The following is a 27,982-nucleotide window of genomic DNA, read 5'->3' on the forward strand; positions in this document are numbered from 1 at the left end:
CTTCTTCTCCTGGCTAGTTTTATATTTTTTTGCCTCAACAGCCTGAGGTTGCATTCCTGCCAGGGATTCTGATGTCTCCCTATTACCACAGCAGGGGAATTTCTCCAAAGGAAAAGGACCTGTCGCTTCTCTAAATCCATGTGGTCGTGGATCCAGTCTTCCACAGCTAGATTTTGGTAAACGTCATTAGAAACAGACTGGATAATGAGGGCTCCACTAGCTGTGCTCCTGAAGCCAGCTTTTGGAGTCCTGAGGACGCAGGACAGCCGAAAGCAGTTCTTTAACGATGGCTGGAGTACCATGTTTTTAATAATTGGACAGCGGATGGAAGGAATATCCACTCTGCTAAAGCTGGACGCGGCAGAAATGAAATGCTAGAGGCAGGCATGACGCAGTCATGCTCTTTCCACGGCAGCATGCCAGTTCCAAGGCATGGTACTCCTCCGGGTGATGCCGCTCAAGCCCTGTCGGGAGCTTCCCGAAAACATCCGGGGGTGTCAGAGTAGCTGCTCCTCGCAGTCCGTGGTGCCTAAAAGACCAAAGGAAGAGAAGGAATGTGTATTTTCCCCTCACTCAACAGAGCCTTCCTAATGCGGTTTTACTTCGCGCAGTCTAGCTTTGTTAGGGGTTTTTTTGGCTTTTTTCCCCACGGGGTTCCTGGCGCGGTGTCCCCTCGGCCCCGGCGGCTGCTCCGAGCCGCTGCGCCCCTCGCCCGCCGCCCACCCCTGCGCTACTCACGGCGGGGAGCGCAGCCCCTGCTCCCGCGGGATCCTTGGAGCCGGCGGCGTCCTTGGAGCCGGTGGCCTCCGGAGCGCCTTCCGCTTCCCGGGTGAGAGGTGCTGGGGGCGGGCGCTGCCCCGCCGTGGAGCTGGGGAAGGGATGGGGGCGGGGAGCTGTGAGCGGGCTCCTGCCGCTCGGGGATTGCTGACGTCCTGCCTGTCGCAGCGCAGCCATGGCACTGTGCAGCGGGAGGGAGCTGGGAAAAAGCGGGAATGATCGGGTCACAGAATCACTGAATGGGAAAGGTTGGAAGGGACCACACTCTGTCACCTGGACCAATCTCCCTGCTCAGGCAGGGTCATCCTAGAGCACGTGGCACAGGATTGTGCCCAGACGGGTCTGAATATCTGAGCGAGGGAGACTCCACAACCTCTCCGGGCAATCTGTTTCAGTGCACAGTCACCCATACAATAAAGAAATTCTTCCCCATATTCAGGCGGAATTTTCTGTGCATCAGTTTCTGCCTGTTGCCTCGTGTCCTATTGCTGGGCACCACTGAGAAGAGCCTGGCTCCATCCTCTTGGCACCCTCCCTTCAGATACTTACAGGCGTTGTCAATGATACTTACATGGTCATGCCAACAAGAGGCCAGTGCACAGCGGATAAAATGGATGATTCTTCTTGCAAGACCCAGCTGCACAATTTCTCCCCACGGGTTGTTGTGGATGCTAGCAGCTTTCACAGGTTCACAAGGAGGCTGAAGGAGTTAATACAAATGTACAGAGGCTTGTGAAATACGCAGAAACTCTCCATGGGATTTAGGAAGATATGGAAACTAAATGTTGATAATGTAATTCATTAACAAGCTGAAAGTGATCAAAAACTAGGTAACTGTAGATGTATTTCATGCAGCAAGTTGTCTCCAGATTTGCATTGGTTTAAGCCATTCTTGAAGTCTACCAGACTTTAACTATCAAGAGCTCTTGTCTGTATTTAAGCATACACTGTGGGACAATGTTCAATGCTAGCTGAACTTTTTTATCTGCAGTAGTATCCCTATGGGCAAATATGTGTTGTATATCTCTTTCTGGTGTATGTGTATTTATAAAGGATACATTGCATGCTCTTGTCTTCCTCTCTGCTTAATATAGGAGTACCAAGACATGAAGGAACTGTAGAGAGAAAAGTTGATACAGTGGGTTGAGAGAATTCACATAGGCTATCCCTCTTGAACAGGTAGTTACGGCTAAGTAACTTCTTTTTTCTAGTTTTAGGAATAGATGACTTTCAAAGAAATGCCAAACTGATATTCAGGTGAAACAGTGAGATTACTTGAGGAAGCAGTTTGGCTTTGGGTGTGTAACTGGGTGCTCCTGTATTTGCTTTTCCAGTAAAGAAAACTGTTTATGATGTGGCCTGAATTGCCTTAACCTTCTAGTTGAATGAACAGTATCAGAACAACTATATTCCCTGAAAGGTGAAGGAGAAAAGAAGGTGGATAAGGATGAAAGACTTCCAAGATTAAAGACATAAGTTTGGGTTATTTCCTACTGAAGAACTGATTAATTAAGAGCATGAGAGTCCTTACCAAACACTTAAAAGGGCTGTGTGGGTGTAGTAGGGCAAATAAAAAGTAAGAAACCATCACCACATGTGTGCTGGTGGTGATTAGTGGGAGAAACAGACTCTAAAAGAATCTTGATGTAATGTGTGTCCCAGCACTTGGAACATTGTATTGTCATATTAAAAAAAAAAAAAAGTTGTGAATTATTTTAAGTGATTTGCAATAGACATAACTTCTTGCTAAATTAGACTGGCGATAACTTTTCACTGGGGTGAGCTATTCAGTAATGCACAGGGCAAAAGGCATGTGTACTTCTGAATATTGGAAAATCAACTTTGGAAGTAGTTGGCAAAATGCAGAAGTGAACCCGTGCACTGTGACACTGGTCAGAAGTAGGGAAATGCATCTTGTGAGACTTCTGATGTTACAAAAAACCAAACAAAATGTGGGACCATTTGTTTCCATTTTGGCAATTGATTCTTGGAAATTCGCAATGTGTCATTTTGCCACAGGGTGACACTAAAAACCTACTTTGAGCTGTTACACTACCTGTTTTTCTAGTTAAAAAATGTTTCCATAGTTAGAAGCAAAATGTGCTAAAAAAAAGTAAAGTGTGCAGAATACTAGGTGGACAGGTAAAAACATCAAGAGTCTGTTTCTGATATGCTGAAGGGTACAATACACATGAACAATAAATGCCTTTCCCAAAAAGTGGCTATTGTTGAAGACAAACCCAGCAAGATAATTGTAAATATTCTGACAATAAGTGAAAAATATGAATTTCTAAATGCACATCATGATTTATTTATTTATTTCTTCTGGATTGGACTTTTAAATACATTTTTTATGTCTCAACTACTAGAGTATAAATCACATCTGCAAAATACAGCAATTGTTATTTTTGCTTTTGAAAACAATCCTGTGTATGAATTTCATTTCTTCTTTGATCAAGAATGTGTTGTTTGGTATACAAAAAGCACAGTAACTGCTGTGCACAACATTAACCCACATAAACATATAAGAGAGAACTCACCATATGTCTCTTAGAGGATACCTTAGACATACCAGAGCAAAACTAATTAAAAATGTCTAATTTCACACCTAAAATGAACTTTCATAAAGAATAATTTTTTATTCTTCATAATAAAATTCTTATTATTCTTCATAATTAAAGTTATGAAAACCTGAAATGCTCTTTTCGCATCTCTTTTGGAGATAAACATGATAATGCAGAGTCTCTGATGGTCTCCACCATACCAAAATCCAAAAGAAAGACTTACAATAAATCCAGAATGGGGTGAGGAAAAGAAAGAGACTTGTTTCTCTTGCTCTTTTTCTGGAAGTTAAAATCTTCCAATTTCTTCTCTTTGGGTGGGGATTGTATTTCTGAGGTGTTACTCACACCTAATATCTGAAAAGGTGAGCTCTATTCATGAGTGCTTTATAGTGGTTGCTTGCCAAAAAACCCCATAATTCACCTGACACTGCAGAATATAAAACCTGTTCTAGTGGCTAACAGGGAAGAGAGTGAGTTTCATCGGATTTCTCAGCTTGACTTTGGGACGACCTAAAGCAGCCTCTTTCAAAGACTCTTTATATCCATGCCCAACAGAAGCAGGCAATAGGAGTCAGAGGACTCACATGGTCCCCTTTTCACATCACTTTCTTCAAAGGCACCAATCTTCCTGTCCCTGTCTGTGCTATTCCAAGAAGAGATATGCAGCTAGAGGTACTGTAAATAAGAACTGCTATCTTGGACATAAGAAGATGTAAGAAGTAGTCTCTCTCATATGATTTTGTCGATGGAATAAAGAAAAGCACAATTAGCCTTGTAATACCATGACATTTTAACTTTACAATGTCTGCAAACCAGTTAATATGTCAATCCCGGCATTAAAAATCAGGAATGAGTTCAGACTGGTGTTTTATCATATGTGTGAAGCTAATGCTTGACACTGTCAAGAAACAAGTGTGATGTTAAGGGTGATATTTATTCTGGAAGATACAACTGGCACATAATCTTACAAATACATATGCAGATTAGATGGGTTTTAGATAGAAGATAAGATTTAACTAAAAGAAGGCTATTTTCACAAGATTAAATCAGTCTTATCTAACACTTGTTTTGTTCTTGTCAAGCCAGAGAGATTGTATTGCAATTGCTGAAGTTTTCATCTGTAAACGTGTCTCCTTGGATATTAGTTTCTGAAAGAGATGAACCTAATTAGAGCAGAGGTGTTCAGCTGAGCTGCCTGAGCTCACAGTCAGTCCCAGTTGATCAGCTGTGGCAGTTTCAGAATACCCATCTCTCTCCTGGGGCTGGATTAACGAGACTTGGCTTGGCTGCTTGGCTTTGTCTCTGAAGTCTTCTGACCTGTAAGCATTGCTTGTGCTGCCTTTCCCTGCCTTCCTCTGAGGCTTTCACATTAATCACGGATGAGGCCTACGCCACATGTGTGCAGATGGGAGGTTTGTGTTAAAGGTGCTCTAAAACCAAAGAATTCCACTAAAACCAACAATGGGAGGTGGTATTGCCCAAGAATGCCAATTTATTATGCCCACCCACCTCCCTGTTTCCATCTCCAAACAGCCATTAAGAATCGAAGTATTATTTGAGGAAGTCATCTTTTTATCTGTCAAGGTGTGGAGAAAATGTTGTGTCACTTAAGGAGAAGCTTAGCTTAACTCCCTCCCCCAATGAAAAAGCCATTCAAAAAAGGTATAGCAGCAACTGGTCACTCAGTATTCGTTTGTACTTAAAACCAAAAAGAAATATGAACACCTTTTCTTGACTTTAGTAATGTTTATTGAGGAACTGTGCTCTAAGTCATAAACTTGATACTGAAAGTTGAATTTTCATAGATAAGAGTTATTCAAAAACCTCCCAAGATGAAACCAAGTAGAGAAATAATTAAAATTTCTTTGAAGGGAGCGTTTATAAATATTTATATAAGAATTAATGGGGAAAATGCTTTTACTGATAACTTTGTACAAGATTTTACAATGCATCTTTTTTTTTATTAATTTTTAGGATTTTTTTCTAACCTCTGATTTTGTTTTGCCTCTAGAATTTCAGTCAGATACACCTGTGGGGAAAACGAGGATTATGATAATTTTTGAAAGCAAGATTTAAGAGCATAAAAGTACAGAGACTGCATGCTTGCTGCACACAGCTGTTTAGGTAAGCTGTTAGGCTGGTACTGTACCAGAAGTTGGTATGTTCATCACAGCTGCTTGGCTTCTGTCCCATAGAACCCCCGGCTCAAGGAAAACACAGAGTTATGGATGGGTCAGAAGGAAACTTAAGGACCATTTAGTTCCAACCCCTGGCCATGGGCAGGGACACCTTCCACTAGATCAGGTTGGTCAGAGCTCCATCCAACCTGGTCTCAAACACTTCCAGGGATGGCGAGTCCACAGCCTCTCTGGGCAACCTGTTCCAGTGTTTCACCACCCTCACAGTCAAGAATTTCTTCCTAATATCTAATCTAAACCTACTCTCCTTCAGTTTTAGGTCATTCCCCCTTGTCCTATCACTACATGCACTTGTGAAAAGTCCCTCCCCATTTCTCTTGTTGGCCACCTTTAGGTACTGGAAGGTGCTGTAAGGTCTCCCCAGATTCTTCTCTTCTCCAGGCTGAACAATCCCAACTCTCTCAGCCTGACTTCATAAGAGAGATGCTCCATCCCTGTGATCATCTTCATGGCCCTCCTTGGGGCTTGTTCCAACAGGTCAGTGTCTTTCTTGAGTTGGGGCTCTCAGAGCTGGATGCAGTGCTCCAGGTGGGGTCTCATGAGGGTAGAGTGGAGGGGGAGCATCACCTCCTTCAAACTGCTGGTCATGCTGCTTTTGATGCAGCCCAGGACGTGGTTGGCTTTCTGGTCTGACAGCACACATTGCTAGGTCAGGTTTAGCTTCCCACCCTCAAACACCCCCAAATCCCCCAAGTCCTTCTCCCCAGGGCTGCTCTTGATCCTTTCTTCACTCAGTCTGTGTCCATATCACCAATGAAGATGTTCAACAGCACCAGTCCCAACACCGATCACTGAAGAACACCACTGGTCTCCACTTGGACACTGAGTGACAACACTTTGAGTCCAACCATCCAACCCATTCCTTATCCACCAAATGGTCCATCTGTCAAATCCACATCTCTCCAGATTAGAGACAGGGATGTTGTGCGGGACAGTGTCAAATGCTTTGCACAAATCTGGCTAGATGACATCAGTTGCGCTTCCCTCATCCACCACTGCTGTAACCCCTATGTAGAAGGCCACCAAATTTGTCAGGCACGATTTGTCCTTAGTGAAGGACATGTTGGCTGTCACCAGTCAATTCCTTATTTTCCATGTGCTTTAGCATAGTTTCCAGGAGGATCTGCTCCATGATCTTGCCAAGGTACCGAAGTGAGACTGCCTGCAGTTCCCTGGGTCTTCCTTATTTCCCTTTTTTAAAAATGGGGAATTTATGCTTTCTTTTTTCCATTCAGTGGGAACTTCACCAGATTGCCGCAACTTCTCAAATATGACAGATAGTGGCTTAGCCACTTCATCCACCAGTTCCCTCAAGAATGTGTCAGCCCTGGGTCCATATAACCCTTACATTCTCAATACTGTGAGAATGTAAGAGTTATATGGACAGCTTTTCTTTCAGGGGGCAGAGTTGGAATCAGGATTTCTAACAGCCCTTCACAACCATCCAGACCAGCCAGGGCTTTCACTCAGATATCATTTGTTCTTCTGTTTCCCAAATTAAAAAAAAAGAAAAGAATTTTCAAATCTAAATAGTACATGATGAAGCTTGGAAAATCACAATCCATTTTGCATTAAATAGTTAAAATAATCAGCTAGTTGAAAAAAAAAAAGATATAAATAATATTGCTCAATTTTTTTCTTCCATTTATACTGAGGAGTGGTGAGAGGTTTATTTTAATTCTGTATTTCTTTTCCAGGAGAAAATAATTTCAGATTTCAAGATTCTGATTTCTGAGTTGGAGCATTCCACAAAGTAAGAAATGTCAACATTATTATCAAATTGTGATTAATTTATAGCATTAAATAAAAAAATGAATCATAGGATGTACCAATGTAGAAATTTCTTTTACTCAAATTAATATCAAAATGTTACAGCTTTCTTTCCTGACTTGAAAACTTAACCACTGGAAAAGCTGTCATTTGTATTCAGTTGGGCAGTAGTGTCATACCTGAAGAATTTTTTATTTGCTGCATAGGACATCTGCTGAAGCACTCTCCATCTGTGAGGAGCATATCACCAGTTTGCATCAACAGCTATAAGAAACCAACAAAGAACTCACACAGACCAACAAGAACAGAGTATGATTAGCTCAGGAGAATGACAGGTTACAGGAGCATCTCTCTAATATTAAGCAAGAAATTCAGGTATGTTTGTACCAAGAACCCTTGACTAAAAAGAAAAAATGGTGCCTTTTTCAAGTAGCACAGGAAATTGGTGGGTCCTCATTTGAAGTAAATCTGCAAACTAGCTTTAAGATTGTGTTTCAAACTCTGATTTTTCCTTTATTGCTCAGCTCACTTGTATGAAGAGAACCAGCTATTCTTATGTAATGGTTTAGATATTTATCTTGAGGAACAGCTAATTAATGTAAAAGTAAAAACAATGTGCCAGCTGTAACTATCGCTTGTATGGAAAAGTACTATAAAGGAAGCAGTGAGTGTTCCTTATACTGTGCTGTGACCGGTCTAGAGTACTTAAAAGCTTATTACTTTCACCTGCTAATAATGTAACACATTACACATTTTAACAAGGTTCTAAATGTTATTAATAGCATTTTATTGATGTATGTTTCCTTAAAAGTGGCTTTTGGATAAAAGATAATGGAAATAGTTGGTTGTAATACAACCTTACATTGTCTACTGTGTTAATTATATCTGTGCAGTTCCTAGTGGAAGTAATTAAAATATTTAAAGTGCCATCTCATGCACACATAATACTCCTGCACCAGCATTTTCCAAGCAGCTAGAAATTAAGCTCAATACCTGTAGTAGTTCGTCCCTATGTAATGTTCTTGTTTTCTTCTTTTTCTTCAGCTTCTTGCCTTCATTTAGTTTTTCTGATACTTGATCTTTCTTCTCTGCACTTAGTCTACTACTCACCTGGTTTTCTCTTCCTCTAGAAGTGCTATTTAGTTTGAAAGGAGCAAAATAACTGCACCTGATCCTAAGTATATAAAACCTTTAAGTCATTAAGGCTCCCTTTTAAGTGAAGAAAATTCCTCCAGAAGATTCATCCCATTCCAGTTTTTAAAGTAATTAATATTACCTGCCTCTCTCCCATCACTGAAGAGGCAGTGTAGCTAATGACTTTAGATTGGTGCCTAATTCTTTGCTGCAAAAATTAGGTGAGACAACTTGCCTTCTAAATAACTTCTCTCAAACATCCTACCTGTTTCACTTTGGTGCCCTCCCTGAGTATCCAAGAAAAGGCAAGGTTTGAAGCAGCTTTAACCACCAAAGACTCTCCAGGGAATCACTATGCTTCACCTTCTCTCAGAAGCACGGTTGATACTGATGATGCCTCCTGTTGCTCCTAGCTGCTTTTGAAAACGTCATGGTTTTCTTTGCAATGCCTGGATGCTTGTAGAAAAAGTTAGAAACAAAAATCTCAGTCTTACACGATCAAGTGCTTTTAAAAGGCTTGCCTCTATAATGTGTATTGGCTCCTCTAGATTATTCCATTAATTGAGGTGTTACTCTATGTATTTAAAGGAGCATTCTCATTTCTACATTTGGGCTTACTGGAAAAGTTGACAGATTTTTCAGAGCACCTTTCTCAGCAACTCACAGCCCTTCTGCAACAGGAACAGGAGTTTCTTCATACCCTTCTACACACCACATCACCCCCATGCACACACTTGCCCCCAGTTCTTGCAGATGAATGTTTTCCTAATAATTTTATATGAAAGAAAAAGTTTCTGAACAGTGCAGTTCAAGACAGCCTTTCTGCATTTTTTTTCCTCGTTCTGTTCTCTTTCTCAAGCAATAGTTGCCAGAAATTCTCTGTGTGTCCTTCTAATACTTCTGGCTTTAATTTTCCTGATTAGGAGATAAGCACTTAATTAATTAAGATATAAGCAATTAATGAATAATTAGACCACTTAATTAAAATTTTTATCTGTCTTCTTTTTAAAATGTGGGCTTTTAAAAGACTAGAATGTTTAAAAAAAGGGAGCTAACTGAGCTCTGCTTCTTAAATTGTTTTATGACAATTTGGCTGCTAAATAAACCATCTGTATTTTTCTTCTTAAATGCTTCATTTCTTTATAGACATTTTTCTTCTTAGGAAGATTTAGCATTATCTATAAGTCAAAGAAACAAATTACTTTTGACAAGTGAAAAATTTGGTGTATAGAAGTACAAATAATTTAGATTTTATATAGCCTTTTAAAAACCAGTTAATAAAGCCATGGACCTTAGGTACACACTATTTTTCTGTGGTTTTTTGTAAAGGTATAAGCAGTATGCTCTAACCTCATGAAAAGAAACTGTCTTCATAGGTACTACATAAAAAACTAGCAAAGTACCAAAACAATCTTGATTATATGAAGTTGAAGGCCCAGGATTCAAACACAGATACACTCAGGCTGAAGAATGTACTGAAGTCTAAGGTGAGTATATAAATTAAAACTGTTAGTAAAAGCTGTTGTTTTTTAACTAAAAATAAAATTTTAGCGATATCTCCAGGGAAAAATTTGCTTCCTAGCCAAAACTTATTTGCATTCTATTAATTTGGTTTTATTAGCTTGGACACATTTTCATGGCTATTTTTGCAGTACACAATCAATGCAATATATTTCATTGTGCTTCTATATATACACACTCATCCGTCTGTGTGTTTATTAAACTTATAAATTTAGACAGTGAGTAATACAGAGGCTTTGAACTCTGGGATTAAAGTAAAAAAAATATTATTGTGCTACATTGCTATACCTTGTATTTCTAACATTAACCTAGACATTTTTAACAGATGTCTTTTGTTCATAAAATGTAGTCTTCTTGAACAAAACTCTGGTTCTTAAAAAGTGTCTCAATGTTTTGGCCAAGAGGCTAAATTTTCAGTGGAAATAGAATATCCAATACCATACCTGTAGATCTATAGCTATCCCTATTTTGTGGAGCTTACTATAAATTATTAAATAAACAAGCTTTATGAGTTAGGAGAGAGAGAACTGTGAGCTCTTGGAGAATTACCACAAGGCCTGTGAACAAAGAGAAAGTTGGGAAGCAAAATGCTGTCAAGCAGAAGCAGGCTTTTCCTCTGTTAGACTGGCACTGATCAGGTTGAAAGAGAAAATAGAGTCCCTTGGAACACAGATAGAGCAAGTGAGTTGAAACCTTTCTTTCCATAGTTCAGCCTTGAAATGGTCTGGTAGTATTTTTAAGTTATGTTTAATGCAAATTCTTATGTTTTAGAGAGATTTGCTGCCATGAACTGTATAGGTTTTAACTTTATATAATAATATGATTAGATCTTCACTAGTCACACTTGAGAAAAGAGATCTTGGAAGATAATAGCAAATTTCAAGGAAAACAAAAAGTAAAATGCTCTTATATTTGGAATCACTGAAGGCATAAAGTCACACACAATTCCACAGCATACCTGAAACGTATCCAGTGCTTTGTCATCTATTATGTTCCTGTCCCTGCTCTTCTTCTTGCTTCCAGCTTTTCAACCTTCTTTTAGGTGTCCCAAAGAGCCTCTTCCCACTTGAAAAGAAGAACTGAAGAACTTAGAGAAATTCACAGCATGGCTTTGGAAATATTCTGCAAACATATACACGTGGTTTGGGGTTTTCCCAGTTTTAGTTGCAGATCACCTGTCCTTCATGAATATCATATAAGCTACCGAGGGCTACTTAAGCACATTAGATACTCAAGAGAACCAAACTGTTGCTGTCAGAAAGTGGATGAGAATGTAACAATAACAGAACAGCAACACCACAGGAAGATTGTGTGGCAGATTTTGACTTTTCTTTGAAAAAAATAATAAAAATGGCACATGGTCCTAGTTTGTCCAGAAAGCCTCAAACCAGAAGATATTTCATCCTTCTAATTCCACCCCATACACCTGCTATTAAATACAGGAGTAAACAGGCCTCTTCATGAAAACTGTGTCAACATATTGGATCAGAATTCCAGATGTCATATTCAGTTTCATAGCAGTTACTTGCAAGGCACACATACAAAGCACAGAGGTTTTTGTTCAAAAATCTTAATGTGTTCAGCAGTTCTCTGTGTTCCTTGTGCTTTTCTTAGGTAAGACAGAGCTAGAGTTAATGTGATATGTTCCTCATACAATCATCTCTTGGGATGTAATTTTTAATAAAGTCTTCAAGAAAATCACAGTGCTTTACCTTTCACTTTGCTCTACTAATCTCCCAGATCCATTCTGCCACCCACTGAAAATTAAGAAGTTAAAAGTGACTGACCAGGAATACAAGTATCACTGGGCAAAGTACAGGCATTTTTCAAAGAGGAAAATCCTAGGTTGAGTTAATTTTAAGCTCATGAAATTCTTAATGCTTTTAGTCAGAACTGCTGCTGCTAACTTGTGGACTCCTCTTTAATGTGACTTTGTCATCTCATAGTCATGCCTCAGTTTACAGGTGACAGCAGTATAAATATGACTGACAGAATCTCAGCATTTACAGATCAGCTACATTCAAAACCACATTTTATTGCTAAAATAAGAGGATCTCATTTGAAAATGAAATGCGACCCATGGCAGAATTTTCAACCTTATTAGCTCTGCAGAAGGAGTAGAATTCTAGGAGTAGAGTTTAAAATGTCAGTAGCTAATTTTGCTGTCAGTAGCAAGAACTCTTCTAGTTTTTACATACAGGAGTTATTTAAAGAAATAACTTTATGGTTTATTCTAGAATAAATTACTGCTGCCTCTTGAAATTCACACAGAGATATTTTGTAGGATTTTTGTAAATTTTTTTGCAGTAGCATTTTGATTATCTGATATTGCTTTACTGTAGCATTTGCCAACAGAAGCAGCATACAAGTCTCATATTTCTGTGTTAAGCAAGTCTCTTCTGAAAATGGATAGAGAGCTTCAAAATATACATTGGGAGAGTCCCTATACTTGCAAATCTCACATCTATACAAAAACTTTACATTAAATTAGATGGAGTCAACGATTAAATTAGCATTTAACTTCCACAGCAGAAAAAGTAGAAAGGGTATGTGAAATATAATTAGAAAAACAAGTTTATGTTAACTTATGTTATACTTAAGGGATCTACATATACTTTGGGATCATGGATGATCGATTTTTCAATTTTTTAATGTTTAATTTGGCATTTCTCAGGGGCTTAGTCCTCAAAGTTTATGTGCTGTATACTCTTTGAAAAGGACACTGCTTTGCAAGGCTTGACTATGAATACTCAAAAGTCAGGGCTTAAAATTACTGGTTGTTTTCATGAAAGATATCTTGCATTTTACATCTAGTCAGTAAGTGAGCAGAATAGCTGGAGTTGTTTATTAGCAATGAAACTTGACATGGACCTTAAAATGACCGACTGTTTTATGAAGTATTAATATCTTTAATATTTTCTTAATTTCCCTTGAAATTTTTGTTGACCTTGATTTTTACAAAAACTACAAAATTAATATTTGATAGATAAATTTTTAAAACCTAAGCTTGGATAAACTTTGAAAAATTGTTCATACATACCTAGATTATTTAGATATTTTCAGTACGATTCTGTCACTGACCTGTCCATCCTCTGCTCCAGCTGAGATAATTTCTTGTTCTTTACAGGCTTCCAGCATTCTCTTTAAACCCTTATGCCTTTTGCATCCATCATGGGTAAAGGTGATGTTAGACAGTTGGTTATGTGTTCTAGCCACATGTGTGTGATGTCTTTTGTATGCTTGTGGAATCCTCTGTGATTGTTTTGATAGGGAAGAGTTCCAGCATATGACATTTATCTGACACTTTTATGAGATCTAATATGATTAAGCCTCCCTGGATCCTTTTGTGAGATTGTCTGTGGAGGGGATTGCTGGGACTGTGGAGAACAGCAACAGTTTTGGGAAAGAAAAATGCAGAAATGCAGTTGGAGAGCTGGAGAAAAGTCTGCAGTTGGGGAATTTTCATGAATTTTTCCATATCTTTCAACCAGTAATCTTTCATCAGTCATGTATAACCTTCAGATAGGGGTCTTATTTTAAATAGTATTCCAGTGCAGAATCTGCATTACTAGATTGCAGCATATGTATATTCAGAAGCGGAAACTAAACCTGAAGTTTTCAGTGTTATTTTGTTCTGAAATACAAATGTAGAATATCAAAACTGTTTCTCTGCAAAAGAACTAGATTTTTTGAGTGACAGTTCATAGAAAATGGGATCTTTCATAATGAAGAAACCTTTCAGTTTAGTTTGGTAAGAGAAAAAAATTGAGTTTTGCTTTGGTAAGTGAAAAATGCTTTTTTCTTTTTTTTTTCTTTCCCCCCTCCCTGTTGGCCTATGATCTGAGTTCTCCCAGTATCTTCCTTCTTTGAACACAAAAATTATTATCCTCTGAAAATTCTGAGGAATGTGCTGGAGAGGTGAGTGTTTGTTAAGATGTCGCAGTCCACAGATTTCCCATGACCTTTGGCTGAGCATTATTGTGTGTAATGTAAACTAGGCTTGCGTAAAATACAGATAAAAGTGTTTGCAGCACCCCAAACAGACTGAGTTAGACAGACTAAAATGCATACATGCAAAGAAAAGACGAAGGGAAAATAGCAATGTAGCTATGTCTCAGCTATGTCCATCTTTCCCTTGGCAGTGGAATACACTAGATTTTATGGGTATTCTTCTTTTATAGATTTCCCCAAGATATGTAGATACTTAATATCTTGGTTTGTATTTTATTAATTTTCCTTCCCCCTCGGTTTACTCTTGATGCTCCTTTAAGCAAATTAAGTGCCTTCTCACTCTGCTGATGATGCTGATACTGGTTTGTTTTATCAGGTGTTATTTCCTGCATGCAAATAGTTAATCAACAGTTTCTTGCCTCAACAAAATGTGAAACTTACTTCCTGTTCTTTAATGATTCTGTCTACAGAATCCATTGATACATATATTTCATAGCATTTTGTCATTTGTATCAAGTACACTTATATTCAGATATATACATTGAATGAATTTGTAAATCCGGCAGGATTTTAACTAGGAAAATATAGCACTAATTATCCATCTGGGAGTGAAAGCAAATTTTGTCATTGATCCCAGACTTCCTTTTTTATATTTATCTTTTTATTTTTTTGTAAAGGTTACCCTGATAAAATGCCATTAAGCTTAATAGACACACATCTGAAACTTAAAATCTTTGTTTAGGTGCAGAGTAAGTGTGAGTCATCCCATTCTGAAACAGAGCTGCTGAGAAAACAAGTGGGAAATGAAAGAGCATCTATGAAAAACCTGGAATCTTTGCTTGTGTCCAGTTGTGAGAAAGAATTTCAGTCACAGATAGCAAAGCAAGAGAAAGACTCTGAATTTCAGTTTCTCAAGGAACAGCTTGCTTTAGAGAAAAATCATCTGTGAGTAAATGACCAGGAGAGTATTGCAGTTGTTCTCATTCTTTACAAGGGTATATAAATAGAGATGGTTTTATATCTACCTGCATTTTCAAATGGCCAATGTACCTGGCTACCTTAATAGCAGAAGATACCAAAAACCTGCTTTTGATTCTTAAGCTATACTCTAATAGACTTTCCTGCATAGTGTTATATTTTGCTCAAAAAAAATGTTCTTAATCTCAGTTGCATAATATAGCTGCCCTTTTAATTTTGGATAATTGTATGTGGCTTGGAGGATTACAGTTGCTATCTAATTAAAGTGTATGGACTTCACAGTGCTGTGCAGAGTCAAGATTTTACTCACCTCAGAAATAGAGCAGCTGAGCTTGAGGCAGAACTGGATATCACCAAAAGACAGCTGGAGAGTGAATGCTTTGAAAGGCAAGTATATGTTTTTGTATTGTGATTCCTGCAGCTAATTGGGGTGAAATGCAATATAGTACTGAGACTTAGACTAATTACTCAGATAAACGGCAAAGTTTGTGTTTGCTTTGCTGTATGTCTCCTTTATGCTTGGAGACTATTCATGTCTCTAAATTTAGTCTGTTTAGCTGTTATACATGCTGTCTAAATTAGTTGTATAGGTTCCCTGTATAGCCAACAGAATGAGACAGTGAGATCAACTGGAATAGCCTGAATTAGGATGGGATGGGTGATTTTCTTGAAGATGCTCGTCTGTCTTCACTCATATGGATGCCTGTCTAGATCTATAGTGAAAGTCAAGGTGACTAGTCGTTTATACAAGAGCTTTATAGACTACTAGTTCTCTATACCCTCTGGAATGATTTTAGCCTGTACCAACCCCCATTCTCCCAGGTACTCCTTGAGGTGCTAGGGGTGGTTCCCAAATGGCAATATGTCCAAATATTTTATATTAAATTTTGTAAGAAGATAGTCTAACAACATGTAGAAACTGTTTCATATGATTTGGCCACAGCACCAGAGAATGGTCCCTGACCTGCTTCACGACTTAGTTTATCTACATAGTCTTTGTGTCTTAAATAGGTTTCTTATCTCTTAAACACAGAACTTCTCTATTTTATGGATGTATTGAGGATAAAATATTACAATGTTGGGTTTTATTTTGGGGTATGTAAATAGAGGGCTAAAAGAAGCAGAGTGATGTGATTATAGCACGGGTGTGAGAATCAGGTGTCTCAACTGTAGTAAATTACTTTGTTGATATTCTGTTCTCTCATAAGTAAGGACAAGGGTTTCAGAGGGGGCATCTCTATACCTGAAGTTAGGTCTTTTAAAGATGAATTTCTTAAATTTCTCAGTTTCAGTTTCAAATTGGATTCTCATTTACCCTGAATCAAGGGCAAAAACTACAAAATTTTTGTGTTAGATGTGGAAGTCAGTTTAAAAGGTGGCATAATTTGTGCTTCCCCAGCTGCATAGAATGAGCCAGACTGTATGCTAATAGAGGAGAACCTTTGTTTTAAAAGAACTTCCCTACTTCCCCTGTGTGAATGCATCCATCTCATGGTGTATGGGTATTCCCTGATAGGGACTGCAAGTGTTTCTTCTTGCAGTGTTCACTTGGCAGAAAGTTGCAATAGCCTCCACACTTAATCTCTTCTCCTAGTCAAGGATAATTCACATGGTTGCTTACAGTTGCAATATAATCACTTAGTTTACAATTAGTTAGAAAAACAAATATTAGACTGAGCCTATGCTGAAACAAAGATCACCATTTTTCATTCTTGAAGAGAATTTATCTTCTACTTCTGGAGAATTACAAACATAATTACCTGAATTGCCTTGGAAAAAACAAATCTACATTCCATTAAGCTGTCTGTAAGTCAGTTGCAAAAGCAGTGTGCAGAAATCTTACACAGCAAAGACTGAAATGTTCTCATATAAAAATCTGGGGCTGCCATTAGATTTAGCCCTCTTTAAAAGACCACAGCTTTTTTCTTCTTTGGCCTTTTAAAAAAATCATAACAGTGGACCTTCAATGCCCTTGCAAAGATTACAAGAATTCTATTTCTTTTCTGTTTTCTCTCAGAAGGTCATGCAAGAGAAGGTATCTCTGTCTCTTGCTTACAGGGAAGGGAATTAAAAATCCAAGCTGGCTTCTATTTTTCTGGTACTGGCAAATGAAAACCAGAAAATTAGCCATATAGGAAAAATATTATTAAAGTATTATTAAAGTCAGTATCATGATAGTATATAACGGAAGCAACAGAGGTGAGTACTGACTGGGGTTTTGTAGTTAGTTTAAAGAAGTGGGTATATGACATCCTTATTATAACATTGACTTAGCTAGTCACAGAATCACAGACTATGCCGAGCTGGAAGGGATTCGCAAGGATCATCGACTTCAACCCTTAGTCCTGCACAGGACCATCTCAAAGAGTCACACCATGTGCCCAAGCATATCATCCAAACACTTCTCGAACTCTGTCAGGCTTGGTGCTGCGACTACTTCCCTGGGGAGCCTGTTCCAGTGCTCAACCCCCCTCTGGGTGAAGAACCTTTTCCTAATATCCAACCTAAACCTCCTCTGCCACAGCTTCAGGCCGTTCCCTCGGATCCTGTCACTGGTCACCACAGAGAAGGGATCAGTGTCTGCCTCTCCTTCTCATGAGAAAGTTGTAGACTGCAATGAGGTCTCCCCTCAGTCAGTTTCCTCTTCTCCAGGCTGAACAGACCAAGCCACCTCAGCTGCTCCTAATACGGCTTCCCCTTGTATTGATTTACTGCCTTGATGCAGAATGAACTAATGCCTGAGGTTAGGAGGTGGAAGTGTCAACACTGTCAGCAACCAATGAGCACCAACACAGTGATACCAGGAGGCTTAATCCATCTGCCTAGCTTTTTCTTCACCAGTCAGGAAAAGCACCTTCTCATCCCTCCCATCTTACTGACTGCAGAAGCAGTTTGGACTCCCGTGGAAACAACAGGTTTGATTTATTGTCCTGTCCTGGCTGTGGTGACCAAGCACAGAGACTGACTGTCAGGTCAGGTACCCCTGGACAGCCTCAGGTGCATGACCTGTGGAACTTTTTATCCCTTTCTGTTTCTTGACCATCATTTTTGCTGCCTTTGTACCTCCCTTTCCCCATTGGTCAGTTTGGCTGCTACATTCATACCCAGTGTTACCTGGGAGAAGTGCAAGCAGCTGTACTCTGACTTCCTACAATTTTCAGCACCTTCTTTACCATTACAGATAGTGCAACATGAGCATATTAAAAGCAACAATGCTAGTAAGGCTCACAGTCAATGCAGATAAATCTGGTTCCATAGACTTTACAGTGTATGTGATACCTCACCAGGTTGTGGGATGGTGGTACCTGGCTGGAAGATTCCTAATGGCTCACTGGGCTCCACTTGCTAGAGCAAGCCCTTTTATTGCCTGGAGATTCAGCTCCATGAGCTGGTGCTGGATCTGATCGTTCCCCTGCAGGTTTTGGTGACCTGCTTCAGTGGTCTACTCGAAGGGTAGCTGTGTGGAAACGGCTAAGGCACACTGGAACTCAGGGGTTGTTGTAGCCACCCTATCTATTAGTTTCCCAATCCAACACAGACTAGATTCTCCTTATGTAAACAACTGACAGCCTGAAATGAGGATCTCACATGAGCATGTACCTCCAAAATTTTCCAGTGCATTATCCAATCCCACATACTTCCTTCTCATACACCCAGATACAGGAGTTATGGATTGATCCACTATCCAGGCCCCATGCCTAGCAGTCAAAATGACTAGACTACCATTTTGCAACTTTCCTACTGGGGAGTCCAGCATCTCTTAAATATCCATCTGTTTCAGGCACTTCAGACTCTAGTCCACTGGCCTTGCCAACTCAAATAACACAAGAATACCGCAAACAGCGCTGTTCTTACTTTTGAATAACCTTAAATCTAAGCTCTTCATCCCTGGAAATTTTTGCAGATTTTAGAGTTTAACCTGCAGCAACCATGGCTAACTTCTGTCTTTCAAAGAAGATTAAGACAATGGATATATAGAATTAAGTCTGAGTAAGAGAGTAATAGAGTCACTAATCTGTCTTTCAGAGAAGTATATGATGAAAACCACATTTCCTTTTAATATAAAATAAAATTTAAAAGCTGACAATCTTAAATAGAAAAAAAAAAGCTCATAGTGACATTTTAATGTTTTTTGAAAAGTGCTTTGTCATAGTAAAATACTGTGTTGTTAGGGAAATGCAGAAGCTTCAATGCCAGAATTGTACAAATTTGTATCAGTTAAGCTCTACATTAAGAACATCATCACCTGAACATTCCCATCCTCGATCTCCTCATCGGTCTCTGAACTGGCCCCTGGAAGGGTAGGTGGTTCCACAATATTTAAGTTCCAAACACTGGGGAGGGAAATAAAAATAAAAGCATAAACTCTGATATTTCTTATTGAAATATTGACTGAATTCCATGGAATTACATTTATGCAAGAAAGGTTACAAGAAGATTCAGGACCATAATCTTTTGATGATATTCCTTTTCTTTTATTTTACTGAATTGTATCAAAAGTATATAGTAAACAGCAATTACTTGCACCAGGATGCTGTAGTCAAAAATTCTTAAAACAGTAATAGAAATAATGCTACAGAAAATCTTGACTGGCCACTGTTTTACACAAGGTTTATATGTAAATATTTTCATCTTTCCTACATAAAAGCTCTTAATTATCCAGTCTTTCTTCTTCTAGTTTTCTAATAGTTTTTACTCTATATATGTGAACATTTTTACAAGAAACATAAATGCATTCTTTAAGTTTTCAAGTACTTGTAATCCTGAGGAGGAGCAAGCCCAGCTTTCTTTTTAACAATTAGTGGAATGGAGTTTCCACAATATGGAGCTACTCCCCTGACAGTTTCAGTCTCAGCTTGGTAGCTGCATGCATGTTGCATCATGCTTTTTTGGTAGATTTATGGCAGCATGCATTAAAAAAATATTGCCAATTGAGGAGGAAAAAAGGTCTCAATTCACGACTTGCAGGAAATAATTTCTGCTTTTGAGATGATAATGTACTTCCAAGTCTAATTTGTTAACTAAGATCATTACCTTTGGCATTTGATTGCTATCAAAGGCTCCGCTAAGTTCTAATAATAGGTCCTAACAATATGAGACAGGTTTCCTTTGAGTCAGTGAGCTGGTTCTGGTGCCCTTAGTAAAAAAACACAGCTGAGCAAGACAGTGATTTTGAAGCTATTGCCAGACCTTGATAGCAAGGTTTTGTTCCTCTGATAGAACTGTGTCTACTTCTCCTTAGTCTGAGTACAGTGTAGCTCTTAAACTTTTGAAAGAAGCATTATTTGGAACAGTTGCATTTTCTTTTAATTACCATAACACTTCCTACTTGTGATACTTATAAAGAAAAGAGGGTGCGATCCATGTAGTCACCACACCAATACTAACAATTAAGGTTCTTTTTGTATTTGCATTACTCCCTTTTCAGGGTGATAGAATTCCATTCTAATTAGTAAACTTCTGGCTAAATACCAAATGAAGACTAATCTTCTACAAAATAGATTAGGAATTCAACCTACATCTTGTTTGGTTTTGTTTGGGGTTTTTTTGTTTGTTTTGCAGGGGATTTTTGCTTGGTGTTTTGTTGTTTTGTTTTGATTTGTTATTTTTGTCCTGGCTGGCCTTACATGACATGATCTGCTTTTGCACATTCCTAGGATACAATAAGTTTAAGTAAGGACTAAAAATTAAATAAGTGAGCTAGGTATAAATACTTCATTTGCTTAAAATCTTTAGACGGTTTAAGCTAATTCTTTCTCAATTAAATCCATGGAAATGAACTCAATTTTTCTTCTGCTTGATTGTTTTCAGAGCTCAAGATATATAACCAATGCTATTCATAACTTTTTTCCTCATCCAGCTCTTTGTTATACTTTTTTTTGTCTAAGTGGGAAGGACTAGGGTTGTTTCAGACTTGGAGAATCCTAGAATCACAAAATGGTTTTGCTTGGAAGGGACATTAAAGACCATCTAGCTCCAACACACCTTCCACGGGCAGGGACACCTTCCACTCGACCAGGTTGCTCGATGCCCCATGCACCCTGGTCTTGAACACTACTTATTTACTTGTTTATGCTAAATGGTTTGGGATTGTTTTCATTTAAAAAAACATGCAATAAAAACTGAAACACTGGCAGTCAGTGTTAAATTTCAAAAGCTTAAGTGGAAAGAATTTATTAGGTTTGTGTAGTGTAGTGATACAGTGATGAATAAAATAGCCTGTTTCATAAGGCTCTCCTGAGATAGAGCAGAGATCTGAATCTGTAACTGTCTGCTTTGTATAAGTGATTTACATTTGATTTGCCTATATCTGGCTGAGTCCTCTAATGTCCACAGTATTAAAGTTCTTGATAAATCTTATGTCTAGAACTTAGAGTCTGTATCAAGAAAAAGATGGAATAGTATAAATGCCTGAAATATTTATGAATGATGACATAATTTCCCTCCCAGTTAATCTTTCTCTAGAAAGATTTGGAAAATTCACTGAGATCAGAAAGAAAGAAAAATCAATTTAAGATATTTCCTGAAAATAAAAGCAAGAATGTTAGTGCAGATATTTGGGTATAATCATCAGCAGAATTAAAGAATTAAGACTTTTAAAATAGATATATGGGGAATTGATGAAACATGATCTAGGTGTAAGTTCCTATTGTATTTAAAGCAGAACACCTAGAAATAGTCTTCTGGGAGGGGAAATTTCATTTTTCAGTTGCTTGACGACAAGTTAACAGGGAAAAGATATTGTAGAAACGAGTACTACAAACTGGAGAGGCTTCTTCCACAGTTAATGTGTGACTCTGCAGTACATGAAGTATAATGAGATAGCAGTGCTGGAATCACCACTAATGCACTTCCTCATCTCCAGGGTTTTCGTGCAATTTCAGCAGACAGACTGTGATGGGAGATGAAGCAGACAGTCACCTTTTTATTCTTTCATTGAGAATGTGATATCAGAAGTAAATTGGACAGTAAATTTTTTATTCTTCTATCTTTGTTCTGTGAAACTCCTTGTTCCAGTAAAGTGAAAAGGATGTGCCTTGCAGTTTGTCTTGCAAACCTGGTGGGAAAGACATTTTCTGTTTGATTGTCTTAAGTGATAGGAGCCCAAAGCTTGTCTTTCACATCAAAGAGCGCTATCACACTTTCGTACAATAAAATCTAATCCGTCAAATGATCTGGACTGACTGTTATGGGAAGCCTGCTCAAAGTGCTTCCAGAATACAAACCTTAAAATTTTGCACACGGAAACATCAGAATGTATTTCTGTATTCACTGAACATGAAACAAATTAAATTTCTTTTCTTTTTCTTTCTAGAGATTCTAGTTTCAAGGACTTAGACTGTTATATCCACAATGGCTTGTGAAGGTTCTGCACAACATCTGGAGAGTTAAAGTTTAATGCTGATTTAATTACAATTTTTCCCTCTTGAATGCTAAATTTCATCAAATCTATTTCACAAATGCTTGCACAGGTTTTTTAACACTCAACATTGTTCCGGGGGAAGAAATCAGTCTAGACAGCTCCTTCTCCCACCCCTCTCCCAGCTCTTCTATTATTGTGTGAGGTGGCCCATCTCAGTAAACAGAAATAAGCAAGTTCCATTGACTTTACCTTTAGGAAAGTAAAACACTAGTGTGTTTTGATTTTAAAAGCATGCATGATTTTAAAAGGTTTTGAAAAAGTTACCTGAAAAATAAGAAAAGAAAATGACAGTATGAAACTTTATTAGGAAAAAAAAGTCTATATTAAGGTGTTATGATTTCAATGTATTTTTGCTGAACTATATGAGTCTTATGCTTGTGAGAATGCTGTGCCATCTCAAGATAGGAAGAATGTAGTGGGGTTTTTTCCTCTTCAAACCTAACTTATTAATTTGGATAAATAAGATACTAATGCCAGAGGATGCCACGTTTTTTGATATTCATCTGTAAAGATATGTGGGATTTTGTATGTTTCAATACATACTAGAGGTGCGTTTGACTTCTAAGAATTTTATTAAAACTGCACAAAGTTTCTACTTAGAGTTCTTTAGTATGAGTCTGTTTGGTGGTAGTTATTACCACTTAAACTTGCTCAGAATTTCTGCAGTATATGTCATAGCATTTGTCTATGTTCTATATTTTCACACTTTATATGCAAGAGAATATGTAAACTTCTCTCCTATAAATCATCTGGGAAATCTATGTGCTGTATTTGAAATAGAGCAGATATAATGACATTAACCATTGCCATATTATGCAGTTATTAAAAGGCATATTGTACACTTTTCCTAGATAAGAGAAGATAATCATCTCATCATCCCAGAAGATGAGAAAGTGATTTGTTGTTTTGAAATCATATTGCCATATTGATTATTTTTTTAGAAGGTGATCATAAAAAAGTTTGAGGAATGTGATCTTAGTCTATAAAACTAATACCCATATCTGGAAGATGAGAAGCAGATATTAGATGTAGTTAGAACAGATAAAAATGAGTTCTTTTGGGGAGTGCAGATGCCAATGTCCTAAGATGTCATTCCTTAGTTGCAATAATGATGCTTTTCCATGTAAGATAATAAGGAAGTCAATAAAGAGGTACTCACCTACGAAGTAAAAGCAGAAGATTCTTAAGCAATTTGGACTTTAAAATTCTTTCTTACACAAAGAGAAATAAAGGAACATGAGATTGTAAATACCAACATGTAATAAGCTTGCTTTTTGTCAAGTACCCAGGTAAAGTAATAGCCTTTTTTATTAGGGTTAGCCTTTCCTTAAAAAAATGTTATGGAAATGAAAGCCTTAATTTTCTGCAGGCAAATTGCAAAGGGATCATCATGTCATGGATGGACCCAAAGGAACTTTTGTCAATGATGACAAGATATAGACTTCAAGTGACTTCTGACAGCAATTAATTGCTGCAAAATTTTTGATGTTCAAGAAAAAAAATCATTTAAGTGAGTATATTCAGAGAGCAGGATGATTGTAGTGGCAATCCGCCTGCATCTGACCTACGTCAGAAACTGAAAGAAAGAAAAAATTAAAGAATTAATTAAATTTACTGAAGTTTGCAAATAATACCTTTTCGTTTGGCAAAAAACCTTGCTTTTTGGCAATGTCTGTAGTAATAGCTAGCCCAAGAGGACTGCAACAATGTTTCTTGGTGGGGAATTTCTTGGTGGGGAAATGTACTGCTCCAAAATCTTCAGACTATGACTGAATATGAAAATTTGTCCTTAAGTATGGATAGATGATAAGCTCGGAATCTTTACAGTTCTTTACGTTGGGTTGTAAACTCTCTAATCCATAATGTCTTAATTTTTTCAATACCCAGTAATTACTATTGTTTATGCCCAACCTGAGATGTGTTACACACTTCGTGGTAGTATCTATTTCCTCATAATGTGGGTTACTTGTGGTAGGGTGATTTTCTTGTCATTGCTTAGTTACAATATTTTGATTGGAAACAAGCATACAAAAGGAATCTGTTTATCATTTGTTTATACTTGTGGCACTTATTTGCAAACGTGAACAATGCTATACCTGATTTTTATATATATATTTAAATTGCCTTTTACCACAACATTTTTACACAGGCAAACCTGAAAATACAATTTGGCTTTATATGAAATAAGAGTGTTTTAAACTCAGCTATACTGTTATGATCTACAATTATCTGTTTTGCGTAACAAAGAAACCATAGAATTTTCAAAAGTATTCATGCTCTTCTGCAGCAATATTTCTCTAATTTCTACCCACTGGTTATGGAGTTGTTTCCAAATAAGTCTGCTTACCTGTGGCAATGGAAACTGTCGCCACTACTCAGTAGAAGGTATTTCACTTGAGCATAACTGGTTTATGGGGTTTGTAGAAGAAATAATTCAGTGCTCTGGTATCCTCCCTCTTTAGTATCTTTTTTCTTCATACTAGAAGAAGCAGGAGTTACTATGCATACAGAATAGTATCCCCACTACAGTACAGTCCCACCAAAGAGGAAGAATTCATGGTGTGTTGCTGGGTAGAAATATTTCCCTGCTTCTTGTAAAATCTATGCAAGCAACCTTTCAGGAGCATTTGGAGCCTTGTATCTATGTGATTTATCCTGCTTTTTCCACTCAAAGAAAACCAGATTTAGAATGAATCATAGATTCATAGAATGGATTGGGTTGGAAGGGACCTTAAAGACCATTTTGTTCCAACCCCACTATCATGGGCAGGGACACCTTTCTCTAGACCAGGTTGCTCAAAGCTCCATCCAACCTGGACTTAAACACTTCCAGGGATGGGGCATTCACAATTTCTCTGGTCAATCTGTTCCAGTGCCAACACCCTCTGAGTAAAAAATGTTTTCCTAACACCTAGTCTAAACCTGCCCTCCTCCAGTTTAAAAGCATTGCCCCTTGTCCTGTCACTGTCTGCCTCTATAAAAAGTCCCTCTCCCTCCTTTTCAGGTACTGGAAGGCCACAATTAGGTCACCCCGAAGCCTTCTCTTTTCCAGGCAGAGCAATCCCAATTCTCTCAGCCTTTCCTCACAGGAGAGGTTTTAGTGAGAGATTTTAGCAAGTGGTTTTAGTCTTTGACTAGAAAAACTTTGGTTTCTCAAGACGTTCCTGCAATTTTCCTCAGGGCCTGAGGTCCAGGGACTCAGCACCAAATCCACCAGAGGGTCGCTACATGCCTTGGGCTGTTGCTGTGCTCCCGAGCTGGGCTGGGCTCCTGGGACAGAGGGAACTCCTGGCAAGCAGGCAGTGCTGCAGAGAGACAGCTCTGCCCACGAGCAGCTCCTCCATGGTGTGGGGTATTCTTTGGTAATACTACAGCTGAGTTTTTTATTCTATCACCTCATTTCTTCTCAGAGCAACTTAATCCCATTGGTGTCAGTGTAGACAGTGGAGTATTAGCCACATGTCTATCAGCATCAAAGATACTTTTGCAGTTCTGTTACTCAGTTGCTTTTGTATATTCATTTAATTTTTGATACTAGCAGATCTTAAATTATACAATGGAATGCATAAAAAGTGACTATATATGGAATATTTAACTAGTTACTTTGCATTAGTTTCTCCTTCCACATCGAAGTGATTTTGGTATGAATAGCCTTGCAACAAGGAATACAAATTGATTTACTGATATAGATGGGACGGTCTGTAAAGAAGTGTGATCTTTTAATGAAAGAAGCAAAAGAGAGTTTTTAATGTATCTTGCTCTCTTAATGATCCTTTCTCTGATCCACTGAACCTTCATGCTAATTCCCAGCAGAGGGAGTATGTGAAATGAAGATGAATGAATCATACATAGCTTTGTGGTATTAACATGCACAGTTATCTGAACACATGGAAAGATATTTCAGTTAGTTTTACGTTTTGGACACTTTCCAGACAGAAGGGAAAGAGCTTAATTAGACTGATAAAATTTTCATGTGACTCCACTTGGATTGACTATATCAAAACATATAACCTTATTTCATGACGCGGATCAGATTTTTTATTAATAAACTTTGAAAAAACAAAATTTACTTATAATTAAAACATTATATTTGAAGACATGGCCTAAAATGATGTTTCCATCCAATGGTTTTTTTTTTACCTCTCTAAAGTATTGCAATTAGATTTTTCTCTAGGCCGCCCCACATTTGATTTTTATTAAAATCCACAAAGCAGCTTAGTAATTTATTTCAGCAGATGCAAAAGTCTAAGGTTAGTTTTAAGTTTCCTAGCTTATGCTTCTCTTCTGCATTATATTTTCAGTGTTTTTATTTCCTGAGGTGGGAGAAGAACAAACATTTTTTATCTTGAATGCAGCCTACACCCAAGCAATTATATAGAGTACACAAAGCAGAAAATGTTGTCAGAGCTGCAGTGCAACTGAGCAGGTGAACAATGTGCTTCTCAGATTTGCTTTACACAAGGGTATGTCTTTCCTGCACATAGTAATATTTTATGAAATCACTTTTGCCAGTATAGCATGAACATTTTTAAAACAATGCTACTTGGCAGAAATAAAACCTATAATTGAATTTCTTTTTTGACCCAGAGTGGCTGCTCTAGAAGTAACGTGGAAATGATTTTTCATCTTAAGACTGAGTTAGTGTGCACCAGCTTTCCATTTTCATTTCTGCTTCCCTTACCACCGCCCTAAGAAACAAACAACCTCCACATAATTTTTCATTCTAACACTTCTACCTTGGACTACAAGACAATGTAGCGCGGTGGTCATTCCTTTTTCAGGCAACACCTCTATTTTCTATCCAGAACTGTTGTCCTCAGACTCACTGGCTCATACTGAAATCAGAACTCACAAGTTTGAGAGAATTTTATTGAAATAGATAGATGCCAAAGTGGGAAACTACTCGAGGTTATTTTTGTCAGTTCTTCCGGCCAGTTTGTCCATCCATCCTTTCTCACCTCTTGCATGGAAGCTAAGCTTCAAACACACCATTTGAAGATCCAAATGCACGACTATTCACAGCTGCAAGCAATTTCAGCTGGAGCCTTTCACTCTGATAACCCTGCAAACATCCTGACTGTAGCTACACGCTCCAACTATCCCGCCACCTCCAACAGTCTTTAAGTCGCTCCAGCAAAAACCTGGAGATGGCTCGTCGCTACCTTCAGCCACTACGGGTGGGCGAAGTGGAAAGGAAAGCCGAGGCGGAAAACGGTGAAATCGGCCCCTCACAGCGCCCGTTCCGCTCATTCTCCTCACACCCGGCGCGGTCAGTGTTGTGCCCAGGCGGAAAACACCTGGGCGCCGCACCCCGCCCGCCCCCGGGGCAGCGCGGCCGGCCCGCCTCGCCTTTGGCCCCGCGGCCGCGGGCGGGCCCTGCGCCGCAGGTGGCGGCGGGGCTGGCGGGAGGAGCGGGGCAGGGCCGCGGGCAGGTGGCGGCAGGTCCGCGGCTCGGATGGGTCGGTGCCGCCCGATCCTCCCGCTCCCCGTGGCCTCCCGGGCGCTGCCGGCCGCGGGCACCGCTCCCCTGCAGGCACCGCTCCCCTGCGGGCCGCCCGGGCCGCCAGGGCTGCGCCGCCTCGCCCCTCTTGCGGGCTCCAGGTGAGTGAAGGCAGGGGGAGACCCGCCGGGAAGCTACTCTCTCTGGCCAAGCCGCGGCCGTCGGG

General features: G+C 38.8%; 3 protein-coding genes across 3 annotated transcripts in view; 2 read left to right on the forward strand and 1 right to left on the reverse strand.

Moving 5' to 3' along the window:
- LIPT1 (lipoyltransferase 1) overlaps nucleotides 1–828 on the reverse strand; it is a 1,777-nt gene extending 949 nt beyond the window's left edge. Inside the window, exons 1-2 of the mRNA XM_017818352.1 lie at nucleotides 739–828; nucleotides 8–529 (exon numbers count right to left, since the gene is read on the reverse strand). Coding sequence (XP_017673841.1) covers nucleotides 8–302 — 295 coding nt within the window. The 5' untranslated portion in view covers nucleotides 303–529; nucleotides 739–828. The remainder of the gene's footprint in view (nucleotides 1–7; nucleotides 530–738) is intronic.
- On the forward strand, nucleotides 387–27,925 carry TSGA10 (testis specific 10). Its single transcript, XM_017818353.1, is given in 14 exon segments — nucleotides 387–502; nucleotides 612–829; nucleotides 6,775–6,899; nucleotides 7,237–7,292; nucleotides 7,516–7,684; nucleotides 9,820–9,930; nucleotides 10,481–10,645; nucleotides 12,307–12,395; nucleotides 12,397–12,455; nucleotides 12,458–12,510; nucleotides 14,658–14,860; nucleotides 15,176–15,296; nucleotides 19,076–19,194; nucleotides 27,400–27,925. Coding segments are annotated over 14 exon segments (2,130 nt in total).
- KIAA1211L (KIAA1211 like) overlaps nucleotides 27,540–27,982 on the forward strand; it is a 63,002-nt gene continuing 62,559 nt past the window's right edge. The window contains exon 1 of the mRNA XM_017818514.1: nucleotides 27,540–27,585. The gene's annotated coding sequence lies outside the window, so the exon portion shown is untranslated. The remainder of the gene's footprint in view (nucleotides 27,586–27,982) is intronic.

This window comes from Lepidothrix coronata, unplaced genomic scaffold (assembly GCF_001604755.1).
Source record: "Lepidothrix coronata isolate B3197 unplaced genomic scaffold, Lepidothrix_coronata-1.0 Scaffold68, whole genome shotgun sequence".
NCBI classification, from domain to species: Eukaryota; Metazoa; Chordata; class Aves; order Passeriformes; family Pipridae; genus Lepidothrix; species Lepidothrix coronata.